This window comes from Camelus ferus, chromosome 6, assembly GCF_009834535.1.
Source record: "Camelus ferus isolate YT-003-E chromosome 6, BCGSAC_Cfer_1.0, whole genome shotgun sequence".
Lineage (NCBI taxonomy): Eukaryota > Metazoa > Chordata > Mammalia > Artiodactyla > Camelidae > Camelus > Camelus ferus.
In genome coordinates, this window is record NC_045701.1 from 69,536,909 (window position 1) to 69,560,948 (window position 24,040).

The 24,040-nt window shown below is 37.2% G+C and overlaps 1 protein-coding gene across 3 annotated transcripts in view; it reads left to right on the forward strand.

Annotated features, from left to right (window-relative positions):
* The window catches only part of ZNF410 (zinc finger protein 410), a 33,357-nt gene that overhangs the window by 501 nt on the left and 8,816 nt on the right, over positions 1–24,040 (forward strand). For 2 of the 3 annotated variants that reach the window (XR_004320826.1, XM_032482342.1), the window contains exons 2-8: positions 8,309–8,494; positions 9,473–9,608; positions 12,430–12,648; positions 13,871–14,062; positions 16,962–17,112; positions 17,611–17,792; positions 22,254–22,343. Coding sequence is in view for 2 of the 3 variants with exons in the window: in XM_032482342.1 (XP_032338233.1) it covers positions 8,462–8,494; positions 9,473–9,608; positions 12,430–12,648; positions 13,871–14,062; positions 16,962–17,112; positions 17,611–17,792; positions 22,254–22,343 (1,003 nt within the window). In the remaining variant the exon portion in view is untranslated. The remainder of the gene's footprint in view (positions 1–8,308; positions 8,495–9,472; positions 9,609–12,429; positions 12,649–13,870; positions 14,063–16,961; positions 17,113–17,610; positions 17,793–22,253; positions 22,344–24,040) is intronic. The other variant, XM_032482343.1, reaches the window with a different exon arrangement.

Here is a 24,040-nt window from a genome sequence, read left to right on the forward strand (position 1 = left end):
GCAGCGGGGCCTGCCTGTGGACCTTGGGGCCTTTTCCTCCAAGGCCCTTGTCATGGGGGAACGAGGGTGCCAAGAGGATTCTGCCTTGGACATTTCAGCCCTGATCTACCCTCTTCTTTCATACGTCCACTTTCTGCGTCTAGAAAAAGGAAGGTTGCCGACTCGGAGGGGCTGGGTTTCTCCTTCGCCTGTCATTTCAAGGCGAGGGTGTGGGCTGTGAGTGTTTACAGCCTGTATGCATTTCGTGGGTTGAATTTATCTTCTAAAGTTTCTTCAGAGAAAAGAATACAGTTAGTTTATTAAAGTTTACCCCACTTGTTCATGAGACTGTGAAATGCACTGAGGAACCATTTGAAAGTTAAATATTAACTTGAAATTTAAGAATTTATACTTCTTCACTTTGGCACAAGGGTCAATGCAACATTTACAAAGAGAATAAAAAACCATTTTGAAATAAAACTAGGGGTATTTTGTTGTCGTTAGGGAATGAGAAATTACACTTTGTGTTATCTTCACGCAGGACAAAGTCAGGTCAGCAAACTAGCAGTCAGAAGATTTAGGTTCTGATTTTTTTGCATGTAAGTAGATGTCTAATTTCTGGTAAGTTACTTAATCTCTAGCTTTGTTTGTCTTCCTCTGTAAATGAAGGGGCTTACCTATTTTGGGCAAATATTTCCTGAATACTTAGTTTATGCAAAAGCATCATGCTGAGTTAATGGGAGAAGGATGAATAAATTCAACGAACCTTAATCAGTAAGACTGTGCAGGTAGACAACCAACACCCAAGGCAGGATGAAATAACTGTTAAAGAAAGGTTAAACTGTGTTGTGAGAACACTAGGGAAGGAAAGATTTATTCTGACTGGAGGGAAGGGATCAGAGTCTTCATCGAGGATGGCATTTGAATTGGATTTTAAAGGCTGGAAAATATTTCAAAAGATGACAGCTGGACTTGGGGGGCGGTATTACTGATTGAAGAGCTACTCCAAGCAAAGGCCTTGAGCGCTGAAATAGATTGGAGCGTTCATTTAGTAGCCAATCCAGTGTGGAGTGAAGGGTTCATGGAAGAATATAGTGGATGCTGCAACAGGGACAGTGTTTGAGGACATACTGTTGAATATTTAAGATGCCATGCTGAGGGATTTGACTGTTGCTCTGAGGCACTGAACTTTGAGTAAGGGAGGTGACATAAGCATTTCTGTGTTTTGGAAACATAACTCGAATGACTGCATATAAGATGGATTGGAAAGGAGAATTTTAAGGGTAGTGTGGCAATTAGAAGGCAACTTTAATGGTCTAGTTGAAAGATAATGAAAAACCTAAACAGGACATTATGGTAAGAATAAACTTGGGGGAATCTACTAGGATTATTTAAATATGGAGGACAAGAGAGATTGTTTAAGACCTAGAATTTGCAGCTGAGTGAAAGGAAAATTGGGCAATAATTGAAATGGATAATACAGGAAGGAGAACAGGTTTGGTAGGGGAGATAACAATCTGGATTTTGGACATTGTTAAATTTGAGATGGATATCCACATGGAGATACCTAACATGCAGTTAGAAATGAAAGTTTGGAGTTCAGAAGAGAGGTCAGGAATAGAGACAAAAATTTGCAGTGCCATTCATTCATCATACAAATATTTATCGAGTGCCTACTGGCTGCTTACAGGGAATCTTGTATAAAAGCTCTTTAAGCTCATAGTAGAGACCATCTCAGAGCTTCACAGTAACAGAAGAGACTCTTGGAGAACCAAGTTCCTTATGAATTACATACAGTACTTTGCCAGGTGACGGGTTCTTCTGGGAGGGACAGTAGTGAACAAGGTAGACTACTTCTTGGCCTTGTTTATGGAGCTTGCAATTTAGGGGGTAGCCAGACAAAAAGTTAATATTATATAAAAACAGAAGAATTAGAAATTGTGATAAGTGCTATAATGGAGATAGTAGAGATAGAAAATAAAAGTGAGAGTATGGGGAACCTTCCTTGGATAAGGTGACTGGGCAAAGCCTTTCTATATGAGTTAATAGTTAAACAGAGCCCTGAAGGATAAAAAAGAGCTAACCAGTGGAAAAGAAAGCCTTCCTCGGTAGAGGAAATATGCATGCAAATCCCTGACATAAGAAAGAGCTCAGTATGTTCAAGTAACTAAGGGATATTCATCTAGCTGGAACTTAGTGAGCAAGTAAGGGAGAACAACTCTGGACTGTTTTTGGAGAGGCAAGAATGGATTGCGTATGTTCTTGTAGGCCAGGATAAGGAGTTTAGATTTTTCTAAATACATTGGGAAGCCACATGAAGAGTTTTAAGCAGGAGAGTGATATAATAGGATTCACATTTTAGGATGATCTTTGCTGCTGTGAAGAGAATAGAATGGAGGGAGGTAAAGAGTAGAAGCAGGGAGACAAGTTAGGAGGCAGTAACAGTACTTTAAGGTAAGAGGTGATGGTGGCCTGGAGTAGGGTAGTGGCAGTAGAGATAGAAATAGGTGGATTTGCAGTCTCTTCTGAAGATGAATCTATAAGACTTGCAGCTGGACTGGATACTGGGAGCAAAGGAAAGAAAGGAGTAAGAATGACTCATAAATGGGTGAATGGTGGTCCTCCCTTGAGTAATAGGTTGTGGTGAGAGGGGCTGGCAGGGAAAGATGGGAAAGAGGCTTGGGAGGGAATTCATTTTGAACATGTTAAATTTGAGATATCAAAAAATTAGATAGGAAAATAAAATTAGAGATGTCAAATAAGCAATTATATATATAACAAATCTACAGTTCAGAGGAGATATCTGGGCTATAGATAAAAATTTTGGAGACAGTATCATTTAAAGCCATGAGTTCACACTAGGAAGAGAATACAGCAAGAGGAGAGGACCTGCAAACTATACTGAGGAACATTAATATTTAGAGGGTGAGTGGAAAGGAATATAGAAGATACCAAAGGAGACTGGAGGAATGGCCAATGAGGTAGGATTAAAATAAGGAACATTTATCTTGGAAGCAAAGAGAGTAAGTAAAATGTTTGAGAAAGGAGTCAGTGCTTCTAAGGGAAAATACCAGTTACGATTCTGGTTACAAGTGACCAGTTTACTTGAGAAGACGAATTTATTACAGGGATGTGAGCAGCTTACAGAATCCAAGGAAATGCTGAAGGCGCTGGCTTCATAGAAGACAGGAATCGGAGCAGCCCCAGAGGGAGGCTGCTAACTGCAGTACTGGAGTGAATGGGCTGCTACAGCAGTTTTCACCTTAGTACTTCTTTTCGAATTCACATTCTGAGGAAGAGTATCTGATTTGTTCATTATGAGTTGAGTTTCCAACAGTTGGTCAGGGTAGGAAAGAACACCTTAATCTACAGTCCCACCAAGAATGTATCCGGGGGGGAGTGTTAGATCCCCAAATTGTGGATCCTGTCACCCAAGCAGGGAGAATGAATGTGGGACAATCAAAAACAGTAGTTGTCCCTGCAAAAGTCAAGTAAGATGAGGACAGCAAAGTATCCATTGGATTTGGCAACATGAAGATCAGTGGCTTCAAATTTGTCTCTGAAGAATTGCAGAGAAATGGAGAGGTAACTAATAAAAGGAGGCTGTGGGAATGGAGCACCCTAGACAATCCTGGGAAGAGAAGAGGGAAGGGCCAGGATGAATGCTACGGTTTCTGAGATTCTGGCTTCACAGTTCTGTATTCCAAATTTCATTGATATCTGTTACCACTTTATCATTAGAATTTAATCAACTCTCATGCTTTATCATATGCTAGGTATGATATGAAATGAAAAGTTACTTGGCTTTTCTGTCCCTTGTACTACCATTTTATACCAAAACTTAAACCTGCTCTTTTAAAAATTTTAATTTTTTGGTCTTTGTAATTCACTTAACATTAGTGGAATTTTTGTTTTTGTTTTTTAAGCATTATTGAGTATTGTTTGGGTCTGTATCTGTGATCAGCCGCAGGCAGAGGTGGAGAGAGCTAAGAAGCAGATGGGCCCACAGTCAGAGAAACTAGTCCTCTCAGTTGAGATTATGTGCTTTATTTTAACCTTTGTGAATAGTGACCAATTGGAGGAGCACAATGTTTTGCAATTTCTTCCCTCTTTTTTCTCAACCTCCCTCCCCACTTCACCTTCTTTCCAAAACTGTGTCAAGGTCAAGGCACTTTCTACCTCCCTCAAGTAAAAGCAATCCTGGTATTCTGGGCTTTGTATTCTAGGTTGGAATCACATTGCTTTTCAGAGGTTGACACAGTGATTGATGTTCTCTTTCATGAGATGGCCCATGGTATCTTTCTGTTTGGAATGTACTCCCTTTGGTGTAGTTAGGACTAGGGCAAGAGACCTGTATCAGCTCTGTTCCCCTATTGTTTGTTTACTTTGGATTGGTTTTTCCTCCCAGTATTTCTCTATGTAGCCTGCATTGATTTTAGGCCTTATCTACTCTAAGGAAATGGTGTTACTGCTAATTCCTGTGTAGTATGTGAGAGTTCTATATGGTGGTGTGGAACCAAAGTCTAGTTAATTATTAGAGATTACTTTGCCTTTCTTTGCTGGTAGGTGCCTAGTGTGTAATATTTTACTCTGCAGATCTCAAGGAAGAGCTTCAGGACAAGATTCAAGTAATCTCAGCTTCACCAAGATTTCTATCAATGATAACTGCTGATTGTAATATATATTTATAGCAGGTTTATATCTATGGCTTTATATTTAATGGCTGATTCTGTGTTAAACATGCATTATTTTAGACATTTAAAGATACTTCATAGTGGTTTTCAGTCTATGGGCCATAACCTGTTAATAGCCTTTGAGATCAGTTTAGTGGATCTTATTTAAAAAAGAATTCAGAGTGCGTAAGATTAGCATAAGTTACTGTTCTGTTTTATGAAAATATGTTGTTTGTGTGCATCTCTGTGCATTACATTCTCTGGGTTATGATGGAAAATGTATGTTATGTTACTGTGGGTTGCCATCAAAAAAGTTTGAAAACCACTGCTCTGTAGGAAATTTGGACTTAGTAACAAAAAGCAGAGATCTTAACTTTTCATAGTGTACTAAGTGATAGATTTACTAGTTTCTTAGGCACTTAGGCAGAACTTTGTTTATGAAGAATTTTGTAATTATTTCTATTGACTGATATATAAATAATCTTAGGGTAGATTTATTTCATTTCTGTATTTCAGATGAGTTTCCCAGGGCCAACAAGATGAGTAGCTTGCCCAGGTCGCAACCAACAAATCAGAGGCAGAATTTAGATTCCTGCTTTAGAGACCTTGGGATTGTTGTTGTTTCAAATATAGCTCAGCTTCTTTATTTGACTTGTTCAGCCCACTTAGTGTTAATGCATAATTTGCTGGATGATGTTGAGTGTACTGTAGAAAAAGAATAGTTTATCAAACTTCAGTTCACAGGGTTTGTTTATTTGGCTAAGAACTAAAGGAGTGTTGTTCTCAGGATGGTCCTGATCACAGAGATCACTGTTGTCCTAAATCTGCTTTGCTATTGTTATGAGTTCTCTCATTACTTATTCCCAGAACTTTTCAGGGCTTCTTGTGTTCTTTGCTTTGGTTCATGCAAAGGTTTGTGTTGCCTGCATTCTTTTTAACCTGTAGACTGACTGTGGGATCATATATTCAATAATAACAGTGTCAGCATCAGTGGATTTCTAAAAAATACAATATTTGCTGGACCAAGATTGTTTTCTTTAAGCAGTATAATATGCTTTGATGGCCACAGGGAACCATGCACACAGTAAAATTCAGTTTTTGCCGAGGGAAGAGGAAGAAAAGGGTCTGAACAGTGAGGAAAAATGTTACTAGACCAATTCTTAGGTTTCTGATATCAGTTTGTTTTGTTATGAACTCTATCTAGAGCCAAGATTCCATTTTTATGATTTGTGTAAAATATGATTTGATTGGCTTGACCTTTGTTGCTGATAGTTAAATATCATTTTCTCTTTTATTCTTTATGGAGCTAAATTAGTACTTTTTCTATTTAAAAGGAAATAAGGATATAAATTTTGCCTGTCCACCAGCTAAAGATACAAAATAAAAATGAACAAGTATTACTGTCTGCATTAAAGGACTTTTGGTGATATAGGTGACTTTTCTGTATTGTGTCTCTAATCTCTTATCTCAATTAATAGCATAAGAAAACCTGGGAAGAAATTTCCTCTGAGATCTATAATTATCTTGAAAACAGCTTTTCTTTGAGTAAGAGCAGTACCTTTCGCTGTAGTGTCATGTAAATTGCATTTGAAGGAAAAACATTGCATTGGACACCCCTACTCCAACTCTGGCAAATTATTTTTATTGTAATTGCTCTAAATATACTCAAATATAAAGCTAGGCAATACTACAATGAACCCCTCCTACAACGAACCCCTACAACTCTTAATCAACTATAAAATCACACTTCCAGCGATGTACGTATAGCAAGTTGCTGTGTTAAAGATAAGATCCACCTAGTACACTTGATATGGTACTGAGTGCTCCAATATAGATTCTTTTGAGGTCATCCTACCTTTTCGGCATCCCACCAGTCTCTTTTTTGTTCATGCAGCACACATACACAAACCACAAACTGGGCACCAAAATTGTATGGCAGAACTAAGTTGTTATATGGATACCCATTTGTTTCATAAGATGCATGTGTTAATTTTTTAAAAGTGAAATGAAAACACTAAAATAAAAAGATACCATAGATAACCATGAACTTTTGAGAAATAGTGATCTAGAGGTGGCTCTAAACTATAAAAGAGATGGCAGTTCCCGTCTCTAAATTTTTCTTACAGCTTTGCAAAAATGTCTAAAATCTAGTGTATCTATTTTCCCCCTTGTTCCATGCACAAATTCATGTACTTAATTTTGTTCATTTTTCATTAGGTAAGGCTAACAGAAATGGAGCCAGCGCCATTAGTTTCTAAGAAACCTAACAAATACAAAGGACAGAAGATAGTTGTCTAGTTTCTTAAAGATTTTACAGTCCTGGAATCTCAAAGTTGGAGGAACCTTAAGGATAACCTAAACAAACATTTGGTGATTTCTTGGCTTCTTGAAATGAGCTTGAATTGGGGAAAAGGAATTTAAAACCCTGATAATTCAAGATCAAACCTAGAGAGAGATAATCACTATTCAGGCTAACCTTTGTTGGATGGGAATGCTGGCTCTGCAGCTTAATAACTTGGGCAAGTTATTGTACTGAGCTTTGGTTCCTTCTTCTGTGAAAGAGGGATGGATAAACCACATTGAGCTATTACAGTGCTTGAATAAGAAAAATGAATGTGAAAGGAAAAATCAGAGATTTATAATACTTTATTTTATGTGATAAACTTAAAATTAGATGAGCATTTCATTTATATCTTGTAATTTTTTTTTTGTGATGAAAATGAGGGTTTCTGGAAGCTAGCAAGGGGAGAGGGTTGAACCAACAGGACAATAAACATTTATTCACATACTTCTAAATGCCCTTTTTAAAAAGTCTATCTGATTCTAACTTTCCATTCTACCGTGGTATTAATTTAAAAATCCCATCTTGAGTACGCTTTACACTGTATGCTTTTTATATAATAGTGCTCCCAATTTTAGCAATAATTGTACAAAATAAAGTAGACTCACTTGCCAAAATCCTGAAAGAACAGTTAAGCTTTAAGAAAGTAAGAATTTAAATTAAGGGGGGAAAATAGCTTCATCAGGGTCCCAGGAGTACTACTTTTGGGAAACACTGTTCAAATTTTGACTGTATAACTACCTTTGTAAAAAATTGGGCAATCAAGAAACGAAAAATGTTACACCAGCCTACCACCCAGTATAGCTACTATCAGTAGCTATTGTGAACTTCCTTTTACCTTTCCTATGCATATCTTAACTAGTTTGATAACAGCAAGGATATAATTTTGTATTTTGTTTCTCTAGTTGAACATCATTAGTATTTTTTGTTGTTGCAATCTTTTCATAACTTTTTAAGTGACAATGCTGTGATCTAATCAATCATTCTCTAATTGTTGAATACATATGTGTACTTATATGTTGCTTACAGTTGTTTTTTTATCACAGATGAAAAGATGAAATTCTTTGGGCATACAGCTTTTTTCATATTTAAGGCCTTTTCTTAGAATAGATTGTTAGAAGTAGAAATTCTACATCAAAGTACAACTTTTTGTGGGTGTTGGTATGTATTGGGCTTTTTCTATTTTAAAACAGGTGTTTGGGGCTGAATTTTTCATTTGCTTTCTTGGTGTGATTTTTGGATATGTAAAGAAGTACCTTTGTTTATTTAGCTACATTTTCCTATTGCTTTAATTCTCTCTTTTTTCCTTTTTTAGGCTAAATTGATTATCCACTCAGCCCGGCATCTTTCGGGAAAAGCATAGCACTTCCTAGAGGAATATGAAAGAATATGAAAGAGGGTGTCACTGACTCTGAATTAAATTTTTAACCTGTCCTCTGAACAGCTACAGGATTTGGAAGCTGAATCAATGTTATCAGATGAGTTAGAATCCAAACCAGAGGTGAGCCCAGGCATCTTGTTTTCTTTTCTTTTGGTGGCCTATTTACTCCAGAGTTTGTTCTTAGTTCAGAAATCAGCAAACTTTTTCTGTAATGGGTCAGATAGTAAATATTTTAGGTTTTGTGGGTCATATGGTTTTGGTTGTAACTACAAGATTATTGTTTTCTTTATTACTAAGTACTTTCTCAGAGATTTTAAGGTTCAGTTTTTACCTTTTATGGCTTTTTATATTTGTTATCTAAATAAATCTAGCTTATTATACATTTAAATAATCATATAATGATGAAGTTGTATTTTATATATGGCATATGTGTGTATACATATATAAATATTAACTACCATAAACTGCTTTTTTAATTAATTTTGTATATATATGAAAGTTTTCTTTCTAAATGTGGTGAGAGTATTTACACATTTTAACTTTTTATTCATTTTTCTCACTTTAATTTTAGAACATCTGTGTCGCTTAGTGGAAAGATCACTGGATTTGGAATCATGTTACTTAAGTTTGAAGACCAACACTGATTGTAACTAGTGATGTGACCTTAGACTAATCATTTAGTGTCTTCAAATTGATTCCTTATCTTTAAAACACATGTTCAGTCTTACTGAGTTACAGTGAGGATTACAAAAGCCAATACATGGAATAGTGCTTTGTAAAATGTAACCAGTACAATGTAGTTGAATTTGTAATAGCCACCATTTAAAAATATGATTTTTTAAATTGTTTCTCTGTTTTATGGAAGGTGATAGAAGTTAATTATATAACTAATTTTAAAATCTAGAACAGAGCACTTGATAAAAATAATATAAAATACTATTTTATACTTAATCTAGTTTTTCTGTGAATAAGACTGAGACTAGTGAGCAGTCAAGACTTAATTACATCACCATCTTTGGTAAATTCAGAAGTATAGATTCATTCCTAACTACTGTATTATTTATTGTCTCCACACACACCCCGCCCCTTTCTCTCTAGCTCCTGGTACAGTTTGTTCAGAATACATCCATCCCATTGGGACAGGGGCTAGTAGAATCAGAAGCTAAAGACATTACTTGCTTGTCCCTTCTTCCTGTGACTGAGGCTTCAGAATGCAGTCGGCTAATGTTACCAGGTAAAAATTAAGATCACCAGAGATAAGATAAACAAGTCTTAAGAGTTTAGCCTACTCTATAGTACTGGTGGAATGGGATAACTGACTTTTTATAACTGACTGGTGGAAATCAAAAATTAGGAATAATGGAGAAAGAGCAACCATGGGACTCAGAAATGCTTAGGAATGGATATAAACACATGTAGAGAGTGAGAAGAAAAGGAGGCCAAGACAGAACTCCATGGAACTCCCCATTCAGGGTACAGGGTAAGGCAGGAGAGCCTGTGAAGGAGGGAAGGAGGAAAGGATAGAGGAACAGGAGGAATACTGTCATAGAGTGCAGGCAAGGGACCCAAGGGAATAGTCTGTGTGATAGATGCTTCTACAAGGCACAATGAGATACTGACTGTCCTAGTGAGATGGGTCACCAAGGTCATTGTTGACCTGTGCAGGACCTGTTCTTGGAGAGGGAGTGGGAAGCCAGGCTACAGTGGGTTGAGATATCAGTGCAAGGTGAGTATAGTTGAGGAAGTAACTAATTATACTTTCTAAAGGCTCTCTTACTATGAAGAAGGAAAAAGAGAAGGACATAAAGTAGGTGAAAGAGTTCTTTTATAAGATCTGAAAAATTAGAGAGTTGTTTTATGCTAAGAGAAGCTGCAAACAAAAAGAGTAGATAATAGCAGAGGAGGGTCCAGGAGAGCTAGGAGGAAGTAGAGTGCCAAGCATGGGTAGTGAGATGAGCTTTGGATGGTAAGAAGGAGATCCTATCGCTTGACTATTAGCAAGGAGAACATTATTTTTAGATGCAGTGAATTCTTTATTTTCTGGAAATTGAAATATTTAAAATTTAGATTATCAATGTTAAATCAGGGGAGGGTCACCTGTTGGTGACAACTTGTTTGTTATAAAGTTTTCTGGTTACTGTCTTCTAGTGGTGGTCTTTTTTCATTGGTTTTTGAAGTGACTTAAGGGTAGATATACTCAACCAACCAATATAGATTTAAGATTTCTTTACCTATCTCCTGACTTTCTGACATCTTCCATCTCTTAACTCCCATTTTTCTATTGGTATATTGGGAGTTTTTCCAAATGCTCATGGATTTTCCATATGTGAAAATTCCCATGTGCTGATAAATTTTGATCTTCGGTAGGTGTTTTTTCCCCTGAATTTTCTTTTCCTATTTTAATTTATTGAATAAATATTTTAATAATAGTAAAGGAAGTGAAAACAGAAACAAAAGAATCCATCTTCTTTTCTACATTATCTTCTTTTAGTTTTAATTTTGATTTAAAATATTTTAAACAACCAGTTATAGGCAATAGTAAATTAAACCCCATGTACTCCCCTCCCAACTCATGAAGCATGTATTACAAACAGAAACGTATCTTCATATAGCTGACTTCATTCCCCTCCCTCCTAGATATGTGTGTATCATTTCCTGCATGGCCTGCAAGTTTTCTTTTTAGTTGGGATATATGATAGATAGAGAAAAGTACAAAACCATGTGAGTATACATTTTGAAGAATTATTATAAAGGAGATATCCACTAACCAATCGAGATAGAACATTGCTGGTTCCTAGGCCCTCCATGGGTTTCTGATAAGGACAACTTCTGTTCTTCCATAAGTTAACATTGTCTTCAATTTTTTGACAATTATTTCTTTATTTTCCAAGTTTAGCCACCCAAGTCTAAGTAGTACAGTTTAATTTTAACTGGACTTTAGATGAATGGAATCATTTGAATGTATGTGGTACCTTTCTTCTTTTCCTTTTTATTAGATTCATTCTTGTTGTGTGTAGCTGTGGTTTGGTTTCATTGCTGTATGTATAGCATTCTGTTATATGAGTGTACCACAACTTCTTTATCCATGCCACTGATGATGAATGTGTGTTTTCCAGTGTGGTATTTAACAAACAGTGCTGCCTGAACTTTCTTTGAGAACATTGTGTGTGTGTGTGTGTGTGTGTGTGGTAAAATGTATGTAACCGGTTAAATATATCATTTAATGAGTTCTATGGCATTAAGTACATCTACATTGTTGTACAACTTCATTAGACTTTGGAATGGCAGTACCATCCCTAGGCTTCTACTTTATTCCTATAATCTTAACTTGTTTTCTCCTTAAAAGAAGAAAAAAAACATAACCTGCCTTTTATGAAGATGAATAAGACCCCTGAAAATATTGGATGCTTCAGCACTGTAGTGCAATTCATCATTATATTCCAACTAAAACCTTTGGTAATTCATCCCCTCCCTTAGAATAAAGTTCTTGAGAGCAAGGCTTCTGAATTATTTCTTTATATCCAATGTAAACCCAGAACTGAAATAGTGAATAATGAAACATAATGATGATTCTATAAAATTCCAGTTATTTCCCAGGCTATGATTTTTTTTCCTAATGACTCACCAGAAATGTCACATACATGTTATAAAAATTAAAGGAAGGCATTTTTTTCCCCAAGAAAAATAATTTAAAATTTAGAACCTATTCTTGAGTTAATATTCATTGTATAACTATATTTTTCAAGGGAAAGATACTGATTTTTGCCTTAGAAGGACAGAGGTCTATAATGCCCAAATGTGGATGGTTTGTCCTTGGTTACTGCCAAGTGTCAAAGGAGTCTGCCCTTCACATTTTGGTTGACTCTCTTTGAAGCTTTAGCTCGCTTCAACTCTTCTTTTCTGAGGCAGATTTTGTATTTGTAAAAAATACTGTCTGCTTCTATGAGGGTATTAGATACTAAGGGATGTTACAAGGATATTAGGTGCTATGTATCAAAAGGTGAACTCCTTGGAGATAGGTGCTACATAAAGCTGTGGTATTTTCCCTTTACTAGATGATTCTCCGAATCATACTAACTCCTCCAAGGAGGTCCCTTCCTCGGCTGTGTTGAGAAGCCTTCAGGTGAATGTGGGCCCAGACGGAGAGGAGACAAGGGCACAGACTGTACAGAAGTCCCCGGAGTTTCTGTCCACTCCAGAGTCTCCTAGCTTGTTGCAAGATCTACAGCCAAGTGATAGCACTTCTTTTATTCTTCTTAACCTAACAAGAGCAGGTATCCTTTTATCTTTTTCTGAACTCTGCTCATGCTTAAAAAAAAAAAAAGAAAACTGGGGGTGAGGAATCATTAATTCAGTCATACTAAAATGGAAAGAAACTTTGTTTTATTATTTTGGAGAATTGGTGTAGTTTGGTGATCAACTGAATGTATAGAGAGAGATTGTATGATGACTCAGAAGTTTCTTGTTTGGGAAATTAGGTGGTGTCATTGACTAAGATAGTGCACGCAGGAAGAACAGGGCTGGAGGAGGATGGTAGGTCTAGTTTGTGCCTGTTGATGTTGAGGTTTCACAGGGACATTTAGGTGGATGTGTCCTTTAGAGAATTAGAAACAGGAATCCAGGATTCTAGAGATATTTGGTGTGAAATACGTAGTTTTAGTCCTTATCAGCATTCAGGAAATATATAAAACAATGGGCATGGATTCTTTGATTCAAGAGTAGTCTGGAGCATAAACAGAAAAGAAGGCAAATCTAGGACCCTGAAAAAAAAATTTAAGAGGGTAACAATGAGAAGGAGCTACTGGAGAAAGAAAAACAGTGAGGGTGGTGGGGAGCCAAGGGAGGAAACATTTTTAAAGAAGAGAAGTTACTAAATCATGCCAAATCCCACACAATGGGCCAGTGAGGTGAGGACTGAGAAGTATATGTTTGGTGAACTAGCAAGAGCAACTGTTATTGAGGTACTAGAGATAGAGCCCAGGGTTTAAGAGACGGGGAGTGGATGGCAGGTGAGAAGATATATACACAAGTTAGAAGTTAAGAAACTTCAAGAAATGTGACTTTGAAGGAACAGATGAGAAGGTGATATTTAGAGGAGTACTTGGGATTTTCTACTCTTTTAAAAAATAAAGATGGAAGAGAATTGAGTTTAGACAGATTTAAATGCTGAAAGGGAGGCAGTAAGGTGGCGGCTAGGGAGGAATAGGTTGAAGATGGGAGAGAGGAGATAAAGGATTGGACTGGAATCCTAGAGCTGAGGGTTGGCCTGGTTGCTAGGAAAGACGCTTTGCCTCTGAAACAGGAGAGGGTAAGCTAAAGACCAGCCTATCAGCTGGGAGTGGAAAGGTGATAACCTAATCTTCTATGAGAACAGAAGCTTGAGGTGAGAGGTGAAAGTCTGGAATAGCTGATTCAGGACACGGAGAGTTTCTGAGCCAGGGTGGATCAAAGGATTACTTGATAGCTAATTTTCATATATTCTCTTGCTTCTTCCAGGTCTGGGCTCTTCAGCCGAACACTTAGTATTTGTACAAGATGAGGCAGAGGATTCAGGGAATGATTTCCTCTCCAGTGAGAGCACGGACAGTAGCATTCCATGGTTCCTCCGGGTTCAGGAGTTGGCCCATGACAGTTTGATTGCTGCTACTCGTGCACAGCTGGCAAAGAACGCAAAAACCAGCAGCAATGGTGAGACTCTTGTGGCATTTTCCTTTCCACTGTTGTGTGCAGAGATTTTGGTAATAAAACGGCTGTATTTTGAGTTGCATATAATCTGAATTACTTTACTGGGGAGAGCAAAAGCTAGAAATGTGTAAATTGTCTTAGTTTCCATAGAGTAACTCAGCTGTGCCAGATTCACGTGCAGAACCAACTAAACTAGCATTCTCAATTGTCAGCTTTAAATAATGTACTGAGCCCCTTTTGAAGGAAAAATTTTTTTGCGGATTTCAGTGTTATCTTGAATTGTTTTTATTGTAATGTTCTATACCTAGAGCTTTTACAGCATTATGAAATTATAACAGTTTTATCAATTAATAGAAATAAAGCTACAGAACCCATGAGAATAAAATTGTCAGCATGGCAAGTGATGATGTTTTGCTGAAATTAAATTGCTGCTCATGGCAGTTTAGCAATTAGCAGCTACCATAGTTCTCCTTTTTTTGTGAGGGGTTGTGAGGAGGAACCAATTCATTAGAAGACCTCTAAATATCCAAGTAGGGTATAATATGGTTTCTTTTGAGTTCAGCATGCCTGTACTACTTACTCTGTGCCACTTTTTCTTTTCTTTTTCTGTATAATTTTTAATATTATTTTTTTTTTAATGAAAGTACTGGGGATTGAACCCAGGACCTCACACATGTTAAGCATGGGCTCTACCACTGAGCTATACCCTTCCCCTGTGCCACTTTTTCTTTATTCAGTAATTTTCAGTGTGGTCCCTGGATCATTAGCATCAACGGTAATTTAGAAATGTAAATTCTTAGACATCATCTTACTGAAGCAGAAATTTGGAATTTTTTAGTAAGCCCTCTTTATGGTTATGAGCATGTTAAATCTTAAGGACTGTGGCTCTATTCAAACCACTCCCACACCATTGCAAAACCTTTGCTTGTGTAGCATGCCATAATACTTTTTGTTTTAGATCTGCCTCTGTATTTCTTCATTTAATCTGTGACAATTAAGGTTATACCACAAATTATTAAGGTAAGGTACATACTGTCATCCCCACAAATGATCACTTCCATCTAAGTTGGTTGAGATACAGAAATATTTTAATTTTGTATGTGATGCTGTATATCAGGGGTCAATAAAGGGCCAAATAACCACCTGTTTTGTTAACAAAGTTTTATCAGAACATAGGCATGCCCATTAATTACACATTGTCTATGGCTGTTACTGTGGCAAAGTTGAGTAATTGTGACAGAGACCATATGGCCCTCAAAGCCAAAAATATCTGCTGTCTGACCCCTGCTCTATACAGTGCTCTCACTGGAAATTTTATCCCAAATGCAAAGACGTTACCCACATAACTGTAGGATCTTTAAAGTGTTTACAGTATTATCCAACAGGTAGAAATATGAGGTATGGAATTTCTTTGTCTAGCTCACTCATTTTTTTTTTGGAGCAAGTTCATCAGATGACCTCTAAATATCCAAATCTGTCATTGACTGAGGTCATTTTAAGCTAATCTATCTTCTGCAAACAGTGCTTTGGGTTTTTTTTTTTAGGTGACTTAGGGAACACTCCTTTGAGAGATTTTATAAGGACTCAAATACAAGGCAGCTCACTCTTTTCTGAGGGATTTTTTTTTTTTCTGTTTTATGGTTATATCAGTGTTCTCATTGTATCTACAAAATTGAATGTAGAAAGCTCCAGCTGTCACTGGTTTAAATCTTGGATTAGCGTGGGGTTTCTACAGACCTTTCATTAGAAATTAATTAGCTGAGCTCTGGAGTTGGTGGGAAATTTCTTTTACAATATATGCACTTCTGTGCTGTTTAAATTTTACCCCCTTCAATTAAACAAATAAAAACTATGTGGAACAATATTAAAAAAGAACAAGTTAATTAATATTAACAGTGGGAGAACATAGGGCAGGAAGAGAATAAGATTAATAGATGGGACAGAAACTGCCTTTTATCAACTGTCAGTTTCCAAGGAGTGTGTAGGTATAACATATTATCTTACTCTTGGCTTTTGAGAGGGATTTATATTTGGAAATATCAATCTTATTCCTGGTGTATGTGAAGTGAAAAAATAAACTCCATATGCTTATAGTGGATTTAAGTGGTTGTGAATATTTTTCTCTAGTGATGTCCAACTGTGTCCTGAAGAAAATGAAAGGATGCACCACCTACTAATCTGGAATTTATTTAAAGTTTTAGTTAATTGATGTCATTTAACTTTAAGGGAGGCACTGCGCTGTATGCTCCTCTCCTCCCCTTGTTTTAGTCTATTGGACAAAAAATTTGAGCAAGTATTATCTCTGACTTTTAAAAATATGGTTAGAAATTTTAAAATCATCTGAGGTTTTGCATTCTTAAATATTTTGTAACAAAGGAGGGTTAGAAATTAGAAGGTTATTCTTATTTTTTAGAATGATAGAAACCTGTAAATTGCCTTCAGAAGATAGAAATCTAAGAATGGCCATCTGCAAAAGAAATGACTACTGTAAGTTCACTACTAAGCCAGACTAGCTGCTCCTCCTTAAAATACAAGTTTTTATTACCTAGAACTTTAAGTCATCTTGTGTAGCACCTCACTCTGGGTGTTGGTATACCTACTTTCTCACTAATTTGTACTGTAAAATAGGTTTAACTGTGCTTTTTGGTATGAAACCATTTTGGACATTTCTTACACTTGCCAAAGAGTTGTAGTCTCGTGAAACAAAGCAAGGTGGCTTTTGGTAGTTCTCTGGAGTAAGAAGATGGGGATGTGGAGCACTCTCACTTCTGTTGTTAAATGGGTACAGAGAGACCTGGGGAAGATTAAGATAGATATCTGATTAATGAGTGGCTTTATTGTTTGAACCAAAGTATCTGAGTGGAATCTTTCCCTAGATTACAAATATGTGACTCTGTTACAGGAGAAAATGTCCACCTTGGTTCTGGTGATGGGCAGCCCAAAGATTCTGGGCCCCTTCCTCAAGTGGAGAAGAAGCTCAAGTGCACAGTTGAAGGTTGTGACCGGACATTTGTGTGGCCAGCTCACTTCAAGTATCACCTCAAAACTCATCGGTGAGCAAATCCTAGATTCCATACTTGGAGCTCAGGAACATTAATGCTTCCAGAGGAACTTGTCCCCCAGCTTCACAAATTAAAAGAAAGCAGGGGCTCCAGATCACTTGTGGTTAAGATGTTTTTGTTCTTTAATAGAAAACATTTGCATTATGTCATTTACCCCATTCTTGACAAATACTTAATAAGACATCTGGCACCTAAATGTCTTAGAGCAAGAGTTCTCAAATCTCATTATAAAGCATAATTTCTTGGAGAACTTAAAAAAAATAATACATAAGCTTAGACTCCACTCTAAACCTATGAAATCAGCATTTCAAGAAGTGGGGCATCTGTAATTTTAACAAAGTTCAAGTGATTCTGTTACATCCAGTTTGGTATTTGTTGTCTGTCTTGAGACTAATAGGAGCTTTGACTTGTCCTCTCTAGTAGAGAGCATTTTCAGGTATTGTTGCATATGTGATTCTTTTTTTTTTCTTTTCTTTTTTTTTTCCCCAGAAATGACCGCTCCTTCATCTGCCCTGCAGAAGGTTGTGGGAAGAGCTTCTATGTACTGCAGAGGCTGAAGGTGCACATGAGGACCCACAATGGAGAGAAGCCCTTTATGTGCCCCGAGTCCAGCTGTGGTAAGCAGTTCACTACAGCTGGAAACCTGAAGAACCACCTGCGCATCCACACAGGTGTGTGCAACCCCAGCATTCCTGCAGGCAGTCTACTGCTTGGCTCAGCGCATGCTGGTTGTCCTTAGGAAAGGCTCTGAGGTGTGACTAGACTTGAAGGTTGGGGTTGTTCCTAGAACTCTGAAGATGGAATTTCCTTTCTTCAAATGCCTCATGGCACTTTTCAGTTCTTCCAATAACATTTGTCACCTCTGTGTTGGACAGTGTTGATTTCTGCCTCTAGGAAAGGAATATAAGACCTTCTCTGATAACAATGATATGATGAGATACAGACAAAAATGAGTCTTTCTAGAGATCTTTGAACATTGCACAGTTGTAATTTTAGTCATTAACATTGACTCATACAAACTGCACAGACCCTGTTCCAGGCACTAAATGGGGTAAGGTGAGGGGAAATACAAAAACTAAGATTAATCCCTGGCTTAGAGTTTACTTTCTTGTTAGAGTCTCACAACCTGAGAAACAGAATGGGTAAGTCACTTGTTCTGGGTCAAACAACATATTAATATTAAAGGAGCAAAGTAAAGATACCTGACTTTAATCTAAAAGTTTAAAGGTGACTTTCCAAGCCACTGGGCTGAGCTGTGCTAAGTTTCTTGCTGGAGCTTAATCACTGAACCCAGACTACTACCTTAGGATATATAATTATTCTTCCCCACTTTCTTGCCACTTTCTCTTTCTCTTCTTTGTTTATTCATGCATTGCTAAAATGACAGAAAGTACAATTAAATGGCATTTAAAAAGTGAAACCTAAGCAGAAGCACATTTGTTTCAGGCATGTCCGTATGATTACTTCTAGATTGACATTACCACTGGATGTGTTTTAGAGCAGAATAGCTCTGTTCTCAGCTCTTTCTTTAAAGAGTAAATTGTATTGGTCCAAGAGAGCAGTTTGAATAAGAGAATAGGAAAACCACGTATCTGAATAGATAAGGAAAGTAGTAGAGGTCACTATGCCTTATTAAATTCAGTAACCTCTTCATTTTTGTGCTGCTCGTTATCTTTGTAGCATTTGATAAAACTGAACATCTTTTTCAAATGCTTTCTTTTATTCAGAGTATGATGTCATTTTCTCTCTTCATTCTGACTCTTGCTCTCTCTCTCCCTTGTTAATCTCCTAATTGTTGACCAATTTCAGAATTTCAGGTTTCTCCGATTTTACCCAGTGTGCTGTTTCATTGCAATCTAGGCGTCAATTTAATCATTTTTCCTGGATGCCTCACAGATCTGAATCTCAATATTAATATAATAGTAAAAGTTAGCATTTATTGAGGTAATTTAATATGTGCCAGGCACATGTACGTTGCTTTTCATTTAATCTTCAAGATATCTTTCTCCTTTAGATACTGTGTTTATTGACAGAGAAACAAAGATTAGAGAGTTCAGTAACTTGCCCAACGTTATGCTGCTAGGAAATGGCAGAGCTGGGATTTTTTTTTTAAACTTTTTTATTGATTTATAATCATTTTACAATGTTGTGTGTCAAATTAGAGCTGGGATTTTAATTCTGATCTGACTCCAGAGCTCTTCTAAGGATTTTATTTTCAAATGCCTACAACTCATTTTATCTCAAGTGTCAAAACTGACCTCACATCTTTATTAGTAGTAACAATAGTAATTCAGTTTTACTGCCAATTTTAGTGGCTTCCTATGAGGACTTACTGTGTGCCAGGCACAATGCTTAATATATTTAACCTGTATTATTTCATTTAATCCTCAAAGTAATCTTTTGAGGTTGTATTACATTAATTTTATAGATTAAAAAGCTGATTCTCAGATTAAATATCTTTCCTATACTAATAAGTGGTAGTGCCAAGATTTGAACTCAGGGTTAACTGGCTTGTGCTCTTAACTATTATGCAGCATTGCCTCTTGAACCTCCTCTTCTTCTGTCCTTTTATTTCAGCAAAATCAGCATCCTCTCTATTTCCAAATAGAAAGTCAGCTTGATGGAGAGGTTCATGCTGCTAGATTCTGATGCATATTTTTGGAAAGCCCCTTTTTCTAAGATTCTCAAGTTCATCTTGCTAAACATTTAACCTTGTTTATTAACTGGAATTTTCTGTTTTCCTAACATTTATTCTGTCATGTACATGAGTATATTGTTCATTCATTTGGTAACTTTTTGAGTGCCTAGTCAGTGTGAGTATACAGATATCTTTCAAAAGTTACAGACCACTGGAAAATCAGAAACATTAGACTGTGTGGTACAGTCTGAAAGAACAGTATCATCTAGAGCTGTGCTGCTCCCTCCTTCAAGGCCCAGCTCCCGTGTCGTCACCATGCCAACCTTACTTGCTGAATTTCTTGTTTCTGTTTTACTCTCTCACACTATGACACTCATAACAGTTCTGACACCAGATGTGTTTTTCCCGACACCAAGCAATTCTGTGCAGCACCAGCTGGGTGTCTCCAGTGTAACTCAGTTCTGACAGTGTCTGGAGATAGCATCAGATCCCAAGGTTAAGAACTCAGTCCACAATACTGCCACCCACTTCAGATACCAGTTGTAATAGCAGGTCTCCAAGTTATACACAGCTTCTGTCTGACTTGGCTACCAACTGGAGGTTCCCACAACCCTCCCTTTTGGATTTGATTATTTCCTAGAACAGCTCACAGAACTCAGGGAAAAGCTTACTGTTTACTAGTTTATTATGTGATAAAGGATACAGATGAACAGCCAGGCGAAGAGATACATAGGGTGACGTTTGGAAGAGGCACAAGTGCAGGAGCTTCTGTCCCTGTGGAGTTGGGGTGTGCCACTCTACCGGCACGTGGACGTGTTCACCAATCCAGGAGCTCTCTGAACCCTGTACTTTTGGGATTTTTATGAGGGTTTCATCACATAGACATGATTGATCATTAACTCCCATTTCCAGCCCCTCTCTCCTCTCTGGAGAATGAGGGGTAGAGCTGAAAATCCCAAGCTTCTAATCCTGATTTGGCATTCTGGTGGCCAGCCCCCATCGAGGAGCCCAGCAAGAGTCACCTCATTAGAGCAAAAGACACTGCTGTCACCTAGGAAATTCCAAGGGGTTTAGGAACTCTGTCAGAAATCACGGTCCAAGACCAAATACCAGAACAAAAAATGATCCTAATGCTCTTATCACTTAAAAAATTACAAAAGTTTTAAGAGCTTTGCATCAGGAACTGGTATCTAAGAGCAAATGTTAGAACAAAAAAAATTCTCCTAGCATCCCTATTTACTAGGATTTACTAGGGTTTCCTGTGTCAAGAACCACAGACAAAGACCAAAATGCATACTTATTATTTCACAGTTGTCATTTTCTGAACTTGCTCTTGGCACTCTCAGTTTCAAGGCTGTGCTCATATTAGTCCTTGTGCCTGAAATTTCCTTTCCTTGTCATCTTGTAAGTTCAGCTTAAATTCAGCTTCTTTTAAAAATTATCACAATAATAATTCCTCCCCTTTTTAAATGCCACTTTTTTTTTGTACAGGAATTTGTATTAAAGTTACTTATGAATACATTTATCTTTTACTACATTGTGACCCTTGGAAGATAGGAACTTCATGTCTGATTTTTTTCACTTTTTAATAATTATGGACTCATGAGAAGTTGCAAAAAGAGTACAGAGAGTTCTGTATGTGCTTTACCCAGCTTCCCCACAAAGTGCCGTCTCGCGTAGTCATAGTACAACATCAAAATTGAAAAGTCAGCAGTACTGTCAGTCTACAGGCCTTATTCAGTTTTTAGCATGCATCTTTGATTTTTAAAATGACAAAGTAATACTGTAGAAAATCAAAATTACAGAAAAACACAAAAAAGAAACTGAATCATCCTTAATACCACTGTCTGGATATAACTACTGTTAACACATTGTTACAGATTTTTTTCTGCGTGCCTCTGACTAAACACCTGTTTTTGTTTGCTTTATAAAATGGAACTATGTAATATCTATTTTATAACTTCTAAAAATCTGCATTTTATTATTTTGTTGTTGTTGTTGGGGGAGGTAATTAGGTTTTCATTTGTTTATTTTAATGGAGGTACTGGGGATCAAACCCAGGACCTTGCGCATGCTAGGCACTGAGCTATACCCACCCCCCTGTACTTTAAATGAATCTAGAAACTGAATCTTAAAGAGAATTGATGTAAAAATCCTAAGAGCATATGCAGTGTTAATCTTGATATCCCCCAAAGGGATGAGATCACTGCAGAAGGTAGTTCAGTGTAGCTGGGGCTCAGCACTTAGTCAGGAGAGAGAAGGAAATATGATGCTCAGAGGCAGCCACTCTAAAGAAAAGAGCAGGGTTGTCTGGAGGGCTGTGTACCAGGCGATCACTGAGAGGTGACACCTGCTAGATACCCTGGTTGAAATTACGTAGCATGAATTCAAGAAATCAGAGTAAGCCATTGGAAACAGGAAAAGATTGATGGGAAAAGAGAATGATAGTTAATTCATCAGAAGACTGACTTTTTATCTCATTTTCTGTCTCTAGGAGAGAAGCCTTTCCTCTGTGAAGCCCAAGGATGTGGCCGTTCCTTTGCTGAGTATTCTAGCCTTCGAAAACATTTGGTGGTTCACTCAGGTACTAGAACCTGTTCCATTCATAAATTTCAGGGAAGGTGGAGAGCCAAAGGAGTAAAAGGTTAGGATAGTGGTATAAAGAAATCTAAAAAGAAAGAAACTGTTCATTGTAAAGTTTCCTCCTCATCTTGACAGAATCAGAAATCAAGGCCCTTGATACTTGTATTCAAAGGCTTGTATAGTGAGGGAGGGTGGAATCTAATTGTTATTATTTTCAACTGAGCCATTGAACTGCTTTCTAATCCAGACCTTTTTTTGAGGAGATCAACAAATTTATTTGGCACTACTCTGGGTGCTTTATAAGTTACTTCAGATATGGCCCATGGAGGTTATTCAGAGCAGAGACTTGCCAAGGCAGGGGTGAACTCAAAGTGGAGAGATTCTAGAATGGAATCAGGTAATTGTTCAAGTGGCTAGCCATGGAAAGCAAAGGGAAACCAGAAAGGGAGGAGCAGAGAGAAGGAACTGGAAGTTATATATGATGAAGACAGCAAAGCAGTTCTGTGGGAGCAAGGGAGTTGGAGAGGTGTAATCAGTCAGGGATGAGGAATTTCAGAGCTGAGATCCTAGGGTGGAGCAACTTTTTTTTTTTGTGATGGTGATTCTAAGCAGAAGTGACAAACTGATAGCCTGTGGATTAGATGTGGACTTCCCGGTGTGTTTTGCTTGGCTTGTAGAGTGTTTTTATTTTCTTTATTTTACTATGTAAAATTATGTCAAATGTAGTAAAAGTAGAGGAAAAAATGCTTTTTTTACGTAATAATAATACTATTACTGTACCTGTCAAAATTAACAATAACTCCTTGGCTTTATCTCAGACCTGGTCTATGTTTAAATTCTTTCCAGTTGACTCAGAATGTCTGTTCAAGTGGGTTTATTTAAATCAGGATCCAACAGGGTCCTGTTGTTGTATTTGTTAGTAAGTCTTCTTGAATCTAGATCTGTCTACACTTAAATTTTTTTTTCATGCTGTAGACTTACTGCACAACAGAGTAACAGATGAACTGTAGTTCATCCCATGTTTCATGTCATTTAACTTGTTCCCCTATATTTCCTATAAATAGAAGTAAGCCCTAAAAGCCTCTGCTTTTGGCAATGATTTAATGTCACATTAGGAGGTACACGGTGTTTGGTTGTCAAAACTGATCTGTTGGTTCAGGTGGTAATACCCTTGAACACCATTGTAAAGTTCCCTAGCAACCTTTTGCCTTATGGTTTCATCTCTGAATGATGCCTGAATTCATTATTTCATTAGAATTGTGAAATGGTGATTTTTCTAATTCTATTATTCATCCACATTCATTAGCTGGAATTCTTCTCTATAATGAGTCTCACTAGGGCTGTTTGGTAATTTGCACAGGAAAGGCAGGATAAATGTGTAATTCTTTCAGTTGTGTTTTCAGAATAAGATATTGTGTTCTGGTTACTTCTAGTAGTGTCAGATAAGTGGCATTTTCATTGCTTTTTTCCTCTCTCTCAGTATTGTATTGAATTCATGGATTTCTGTATATTCACTGTATTTCAATCCATTGCAGTTATTTTTCAACAGCTTTTGGACCTATAATGCATATACTTTAAAATTCACCCATTGTAAGTATACACATCAGTGATTTTTAGAAAGTGTATAGAAATGGACAGTCATCACCACAATTCAGTTTTAGAACACTTGTGTCACACCACAAAGTTCCTTTGTGCCCC